The following is an 8,578-nucleotide window of genomic DNA, read 5'->3' on the forward strand; positions in this document are numbered from 1 at the left end:
AAATCAGTGCACTATAAAGTCTACTATATAGTGCAGTTTGTAGATAATGTATAAGTCTAGAAAATACCACTAGGTTTGGGCTGAGGGAACACTTCTTTCTCTTTCGTACTGGTGACCGGGGCTACAAAAGTCTGAGCAACATCATGGAAATCTGATGATCAAACTGAATGTACCTCCTCTGTCCTCAGGTCTCGGACAATCACAAAAACACAAATGACGAAAACGACGCGTCCAGCGACTACACTCCCTCTCCGTCTGACGAAGAAGAATACGAACACACTCTGGACTGCCCTCCGTCCAGACGATCGCTAAAAGTGCCGGACAATCTTAAATCTATAACCCTGACCGAGCCGCAGCCGCCTCCACCAGACCCTAAACTGCTGACCTCTCCATCGGGACCCCACAAAGAGGAGGAGGCGGCGTGTTACCCCGTCCCCAAACCGCGGTTATCCCGACAGGCGAGCCCTCCGACCCCGGTGGCCAAACCGCGGACGATCCACCTCAGCAGCAACGACCTGTCCTCGCCGTCGAAGGAACCCAATCCCAAGCAATCCATGAAGAAGCTCCAGCTGACCGACGAGGAGAAGAGCCAGCTCGTGAGTCTGCAGAACTTCTTCAGCGCCGACTCGGACTCGGAGACGCCGTGCGGGTCGTCTTCCTGCTCCTCGTCGTCGGCCACGGTGACGAAATCGCAGGAGGAGGACGGATACTGGAGCGGCAGCACGGCCAGCAACTTCAGGGAGAAGAGGAACAGGCGCTGCTTCAAAAGGAAAGAGATCCCGGGGGGGCAGACCAAATCCAGGTCCAAATTCTCACCGTGGAATCTGTCTTCGCCCAGAATCAGCCGCGACGGCAAGCTCAGCGTCCTCAGCCATCCCGGGAGACTGGGTGAGTGGGTTTCGACTTTACAAGGTGACACTGGTGCAACAAAAATATAAGACTGGGATGTGCTGGGAAATAATGTACCCCATTCATTCACTTTTTACAGAGCAAGTTGGTCTCTTAATACTCACTACTGCCACCTCAGGTTTTACGCATACCTGCAGTTTCTATATTAAGCTTGTGCTTGGTTTTAACACATGTTTAAACTCCGTATAGTCCCTTTAAGTATTGTTTTGGCTACTCTATGTATATAAATGAACCAACTAAATGTCAGGTTTTGGCCATTGTTAGGACCTGGTTCTTTTGTATCACGCGAGAAGAGATATTTGGATATCGCCGAAGCAGACACTGGAGATAGAAGTCGTCTCAAAGATAAGGCGTTTATTGCCATTGTTCCTCGTTACAAAGCAGTAAAACCAGCTGGTGACTTCAGAGAAAGATAGATTTCTAAATAATTACTCAAGGAGGACAAACTTGATAATTTCAATAAAATTGTGCTTTTTTGCAGGCACTTATGTCCCATTATCATTACACTGCAGAAAGTAATGTTGAAATAAGTGCTTTTGTCCTTGAAAGTCTTAAGAAATCTGACCAGATATTTACACTTAAAGGAATAGTTTTTACACACTGAGATATGTTCTTACCTGAGCTTTGACGAGTTCTTTAGGACCTGTCTGATCTTCAGTCACGTAAACACAGCGCAGACGGCGTTAGCATTTAGCCTCTCCCTCTCTCCTCTATAGCTCCAAAACAGGTCAAGATAGAAGCTACCAAGCTCTTCCACGTTTTCCCTATTTAAATATGGTTACGTGAAGTGTTCCACTACAAAGTATAATTGCACAAAATTAAACAATGTGGATTTTCTAAGCGGATAAAAGGGTGGACTATATTGTAAGGCGTAATAATACCAGGAGTAATTTGAAATTCGCGCAGTAATCTTCACTTTACTGTGCGGATTCCTTTAATTGTAACCAACTCGGTGTTATCACAGGAGCAATATATAGGTTTAAAGGCTTTACAGAACGTACACGTCTAAAGTGCAATGCTTTCTAATGGAAAACTAGCTTGTCTTTTCCTTCCTTGGAAACGTTTTGCTTCGCCGGTTGGTCGCTCTCCTGTCAGAGCACTTAGTTTTTGTTTTGTCATGTGTGTGTGTGTCACTGCAGACTTCACATGTGCCCTTTTGTCTCCCACAGAAACCACGTTCGGACACGCTCACTGCGTCTCGGAGAACGACGCGGATGACGACGACGAAGAGGAGGACGACATGTTTCCTGACCTCGACATGTTCGACGATAAGGTAAGACCAAAACAAGGAGCTTTGGGAAGTCAGGGCAGAGTCTTTCGGTTTGCTTTATTGTCCCCAAAAATCAAGGGGAAATGGGATGCGTTCGCTCACTGACTCGACTTGTCTGCCCAGTTCCAGTCTTCGCCGTCGGATCCTGTGGAAGCGCAGAAGTTCGAGCTGCGGAAGATGAGGACTCTGGAGCGAAGAGCTAAAACGAGCGAACTGCAGCGGCTGAGGAATGCCCAGGTCAGCCTCTTTTACCGATCATGTTGTTGCGGTGTAGCACATGCTTTCATATCTGATCTATTTAAATGTCTTCTGTGCAGTCCATCCAGAGGCGACTGGAGGAGATCGAGGTCACGTTTAAGGATTTGGAAGTGAAAGGCGTTCACCTGGAGAGGAGTCTTCGTGGGGAGGCTGGTAAGAACTTCACTGTCCTCCTCTGTAATTATTTATGTCAAAACATAGCCAGACAACCATAGGGCTCGTCTTACTGATTGTAAGACCTGGCAACCCTGTCGTTTAGACCTTTACAAACATGATCTGAAATGCATTTGTGTTTGTTAAAAACAAATATACAGTATATTTATCTCATTCAGCCAGGAAGTCTCTCTGAAAAAAGTTAAACACAGTAACCACATACAAATTCAGAAATAAAAAGTACTAAAAGTTATTGCATTTTATTATCCGGCTCTTCACAACGTAAGTAGAAGCTCCGTTGATTTGAATGGGATTTCCCAACGTTCTACCGGTCATTATTTTCTGATAAAGGACCTCTGAGAAAAATAATGACGCTGCCAATGGCAACGGAGTTGGTGTTTTCATATCACTCCGCACGTACGTAGCAGCGACACTATCTGTCCCGTCACTGAGAGAGAAGTCGGGGAATCGCTCGTGAAGTTAGCGTGAGTCTGACTTTCAACTTACCCAGAGATTCACCACCATTCCTCCAACTGCACCTTCAGCTAAGTAGCTAGGCTAGCTGCTAGCCTTGCTGCTTCTAGCCTAGCAAAACGTTGCCGAGCAACGCGCAAACTTTTGGGAACTATTTGTCGCGGAAGTCATTAAATAAACCTTTCGACCTTCATAAAAGCGTACGAAGTTTATGTTGTGTGTGTTCAGTTGGCAAATGGCCGAATAATAAGCGGGATAATGTATAGAACGCTGGTCATTATCTGTTTGTAATATGAGGAGAGAGAGAGATATTTAAAAAGTGAGCTGTCAGCTGACGGGACAGTTTATAGGAAAACGTCGTCTCATTGGTCGATGTTGTGGCACCTGGGATTCTAATTAGTCACTGAGATCAGCAAAGGGAGGGGCTTAATAATTATTTAGTATAACAGGTACTTACTTCACATCAATGAGAGCGGCTCACTTTTCCTCCGACTCGTAACTTTAATGGGACCTCACCAACTCGTCTCCATGGAGATGTTACAGCCAACCTCAAAAATCCTTTATTTTGCTAATCCTCTGCCAAATAACACTGTCGGCGTCTAGTTTGGCATCTGCGACATTTATCCAAGGTCGGACTGGGACTGAAAACCAGCCCTGGACTCTGGTCAGCCTGGCCCAAATTAGCGTAAATGTGACACTTCCACAAATACATATGTGAACCTCTGACCCCCCGCCTTAACCGAGAGCATTTCCTCCTGTTCGGCTTTGCCCAAATCTAAAAGCTTCTCAACTGGAGAGCAACACTGTAACGCCTCATTTGAAAGCTAAAATCTAGAAAAGTGATGGTAACTTTTTGTCACGTTGTCGCTGCATTTTTGTCATGTTTTTGTTGCTTTTTCATTACTTTTTTGTGGCTTTTTGCCGTGTTTTCGTCACTTTTTTGTCACTTTTTCGTTTCGTTTTTTTTTGTCATGTTATTGTTGTTTTTCATCGCTTTTTTCATTACTTTGTCGTCACGTTTTCGTCACATTTTGTTGTGTTTTTGTCACTTTTTTGTTGCTTTTCCAGCGCATTTTTGTTTTTGGATGCTTTTCTTTTAAGCCCTTAACTCCCACCTGAACCGAGCACATTTTCTCCAGTTTGGCTTTACCCCCATTCCAAAAGTTTCTGGAAAAAAGCTGTGAAAATAGCGACAAAACTGAAACGAAAACAATGATGTGACAAAAATGATTCAGTATCAAGATATTGCAGAGTTTCAAGCATCTTGCTGCATATTCTGCTCTTGATCTTAATCTGAAACTGCCTTGTTATTGCTACTTCTTGAAAAAGCCTCTAAATGTCTTTCCTCTCGTCTCTCAGGCAGTAACGGTTCCTCGGACATGATCGAGCACTGGATCCAGCTGGTGCACGAGAAGAACGCGCTGGTGTCGGAGGAGTCTGAGCTCATGGTGGCGTAAGTGGCAGCACAGAGCGCCTCTGTCGGGTGCTCGGGCGACACAGCGGAGCTTTGTACCGGCACAGAGCGGCAGTCACACGTTCACACGAGGACAGAAGCCGAGCACTAATATTAGCACCTCTGATCTGATCTGTGGTGCGGCAGGAAACGCTGGTCACAGAGACTTTCTGACCCTAAATATATACAGTTTTTAAAATTCCTCATCATTGCCGTGATGTTGGAAAGTTTCCACCGTCAGGGCTGGACTGGCAGGAAAAATCGGCCCAGGACTTTTGGGTCAAGACCGTGTTCCTGCCGAATTCAAGCTAACCCCTCATAGCACTCAACGCTTTAATCTTGTCGTTTACAACTTGATGGAACTTTTGTACAATTACTAAACAACCTTAAAATGTGCGTCCCGTTAAGGAGGTTCCTCTCGCGACTGCAACGCAAATAAACTTCTCAAAACCAACCAAATGATCCCACTGTAGATTTAGGCAATGAAATGATAAAACTCACCACAGAGATAGAGAGAGGTGTAGTAAAAGGAACGTACATTTTTGACTGAAAAATCCACATGCACAAAGCCCCCGGACCTTGGCTTGACTCTGTTTGTTTGTTTCCACTCAGGTCTCGTCAGCTCGAGCTGGAGGACAAGCAGAGCGCGTTGGAACTGGAGCTCCGCAAATACATGGAGATCGCTGGTACAGAGCTCACTTTCTGTCATGTCACATATTCTTCTTCTCAGTACTTTTATATATGGCCTTATTATCCGGCTCTTCACAACGTAAGTAGAAGCTCCGTTGATTTGAATGGGATTTCCCAACGTTCTCCCGGTCATTATTTTCTGATAAAGGACCTCTGAGAAAAATAATGACGCTGCCAATGTTAACAGAGTTGGTTCTTTCATATCACTCCTCACGTACGTAGCAGCGACACTATCTGTCCCGTCACTGAGAGAGAAGTCGGGGAATCGCTCGTAAAGTTAGCGTGAGTCTGACTTTCAACTTACCCAGAGATTCACCACCATTCCTCCAACTGCGCCTTCAGCTATGTAGCTAGGCTAGCTACTAGCCTTGCTGCTTCTAGCCTAGCCAAACGTTACCGAGCAACGCGCAAACTTTTGGGAACTATTTGTCGCGGAAGTCATTAAATAAACCTTTCGACCTTAAAAGTGTACGAAGTTTATGTTGTGTGTGTTCAGTTGGCAAATGGCCGAATAATAAGCAGATAATGTATAGAACGCTGGTCATTATTGGGAAAATAAGTACCGACAGGTAGGCCTACTTATTTTCCTGATAATGACCAGCGTTCTATACATTATCCCTTACTTAAAGTGCAGGATATATTAGACAGATGTTTGACTAAAACATAGTTAGCACAATTATATTTCAGATTTAGCGGTCAGCTTTCTTTAGTTTGACCATTTTTGTGATGTTTATAGTTTCACTTCCTTATTGGACACTGACAGGAAGTGACATAGATCAGGGCTCAAGACTAACTTTTATTTTGGTAGCGCTGGTGCTACCAACTTTTTCATTTGGTCGCACAGACAATATATTTTGGTCGCACAGACTCGAGACACAATATCAAAATTCACCATTTTAATAAATTAAAACAAGGACAATTATAAACATGTTCGATATAACTTATAATTGATCCTAACAATGATTAAAATAGTGTTAAAACTTTTTAAAATTGAGTTTTTCATATTAATAATAGTGATTTTATATAGTTTTATTATATATTTTTTTGCATTGTTCTGCTTTAATTTTGTGTTTTCAATCCATTATTATTCATCTTCCTAGACAATTGTTTGTCTCTTTCTTTCCAAATCTGCAATATCACTGTCACTTGCAGGATATTCACTTATAAAATTATGTATTACTGCCAATAAAGACTGTATTAACCACAGGCAAAAAAGTACCTGTTTTAGCCTAAAGCCTAAATAAAATACAGGAGCTGAATCTGCTGCTGCGGCTGAGGGAGGGCGGGCCACAAGAGCAGCTGTTAGCTCTCCGTTAGCTTTACGTTAGCTCTCCGTTAGCTTTACGTTAGCTCTCTGTTAGCTTTACGTTAGCTCTCTGTTAGCTTTACGTTTGCGCTCTAAAACAAGCTTTTTCTGACCGCGAGGAGATCAGAGCGAGCTCAGGTAGGAACATAAACCGCTAAACTCTTTCTGCTCCTGTCTCCTCCTCTCCAGTCTCTCCGGTCTCCTCTCGTGCTCGTGCTTCTCTCTGACCGGCGCTCGTGAGCTCGCTGCTCGGCTGCAGCGCTACCGCCCCAAAAGGCGAACATAAAAGTGAAAATAGACACTTCTTTGGGGAATAAACTGTCGGAAAGTGCGCATTGGCAGAAAGTAATAGAAGGTCAATTCATGTCGGGACATGTGGCTTCTGTTGCTGTCTGTATTTCACCTGTCCCTCGGACAAACAGGGAGAGCGGGGCACTTGCCTGGACAAAACGTTTAGCCTAAACTGCCAGCTGACTTCTTCAATAATAGTGGAAGCTTGGGTGGTGTGTGCGTGTGTGTGCGCGTGTGTGCGCGTGTGTGCGCGTGTGTGCGCGTGTGTGCGCGCGTGTGCGCGCGTGTGCGCGCGTGTGCGCGTGTGTGTGTGTTCTCAGAGGAGTGCTCTGGAGACGCTGTTTATAACGTTATTTGCAGCACTCCTCTTAAAGCCTATTAGACTTTCTTTTTTTTTTTGCTCGCACAGATGCTACCACTTATTTTTTTTACTCGCACATTCTCTAAAAATAGTCGCATATGCGAGCATTTTGGTCGCAGTCTAGAACCCTGTAGATACAGACGGCATCTCGTCATAGAAGGGGGCGTGGCCTCGCCAAGGGGGAAAATAGAATCTTTAGAGAAACAACATTTTTCACTCTTTCTGGCCGTTTTCTGGCGTAATCTAAACTTGTTTATCACACGCAAATAAAGTCAGGTCTAAATCAGGTCCACATGGATGTTTTGTCACAGCAGATTGTACAGAAGACACAAACAAACAGCTGTAGTAGCTGGAATTAGCATGTAGCATGAGTTATTTATGTATTTATAGGATATGTCTTAGTATGTTTATTTAGTAGAAATCTGTAGTTATAATTCAGTATTTGTTAAAGCAGTTTTTGAATAATTGGAGAAAGTTTAAAGCAGTTGGGGGGGGGGGGGGGGGGAAACAAAGAGGAGAAAGATCTAAACATGACCATATATGTGTTTCTTTCTTATTAATTTAAGGGATATGAGGTTCACAGGTTTTAGTCCCTTCTTTTCATTTCTATTTAGTCTTTGTCCATTAAAATATCTGGAGTGTTGCTTTTTTCAGCTAGTATTTAAATGGTGAGGAGAGAAGGTGAGAGCATCAGTAACAGAGTGCTCTTCAGGATCAAGTGGAGTGAATCCATGAAACTAGAGAAAAAGAGAGGATCTGGGTCTTAGTCAAATAAAGTAAAGTAATTCCAGTGTTGTAATGGGTGATTTCATTTTTGAGTAAAGGATTGGGCAGTGAAGTGCGTAGTTGTACAATTGGCTCCCAGCCCTTTACGTTTACATTTACCTCCGCCCATTCCTGTTTCTTTCTCGCCAGACAAAACGGCGGAGCAGGAGGCCGAGGAGGAGAGCATCCTGCAGCAGATGCTGGAGGTGGTGGACATGAGGGACTCCCTGGTGTCGTTCCTGGAGGAGAAGAGGCTGACGGAGCTGAGCGAGGAGCAGGAGGCCTTCACCATCCGCGAGGCCAAACGCCACTCCACCGGCGCTCAAGTGCACTGGGATTAACGCCACCCCCCCCCCCCTCACCCCACCCCCACGGGTCGCCACTGTTTTCCCACAGGCTCAACTCCGGAGCTCACGATCGCCGCACAAGCCAAAGACGAGAACGGAGACGCTGGTTTCAGACACTGGAAAGATCGGGCTTTGCTTCTCGAGGTGGTGTCGAATCAAGCCTCTAGGGGGCGACAAAAGCCTGAAGAAGTGCTCGGGGGAGAGACTGGCCTTTTCTGCAGCTGCACTGGACCGGCACTGCAGAGCGCGGTTTATCAAAAGGCATCACTGTGGTGACAAAAAACTGGCTTCGAAACCGATC

The 8,578-nt window shown here is 44.8% G+C and overlaps 1 protein-coding gene across 1 annotated transcript in view; it reads left to right on the plus strand.

The window, feature by feature from the left end:
- The window catches only part of mical1 (microtubule associated monooxygenase, calponin and LIM domain containing 1), a 50,658-nt gene extending 42,280 nt beyond the window's left edge, over positions 1 to 8,378 (plus strand). The window contains exons 18-24 of the mRNA XM_079575438.1: positions 189 to 888; positions 2,079 to 2,182; positions 2,303 to 2,416; positions 2,497 to 2,590; positions 4,424 to 4,517; positions 5,130 to 5,203; positions 8,081 to 8,378. Coding sequence (XP_079431564.1) covers positions 189 to 888; positions 2,079 to 2,182; positions 2,303 to 2,416; positions 2,497 to 2,590; positions 4,424 to 4,517; positions 5,130 to 5,203; positions 8,081 to 8,271 — 1,371 coding nt within the window. The 3' untranslated portion in view covers positions 8,272 to 8,378. The remainder of the gene's footprint in view (positions 1 to 188; positions 889 to 2,078; positions 2,183 to 2,302; positions 2,417 to 2,496; positions 2,591 to 4,423; positions 4,518 to 5,129; positions 5,204 to 8,080) is intronic.
- The last annotated feature ends 200 nt before the right edge of the window (positions 8,379 to 8,578 follow it).

The sequence above is a fragment of the Gobius niger genome, assembly GCF_951799975.1.
Source record: "Gobius niger genome assembly, chromosome: 17".
NCBI lineage: Eukaryota > Metazoa > Chordata > Actinopteri > Gobiiformes > Gobiidae > Gobius > Gobius niger.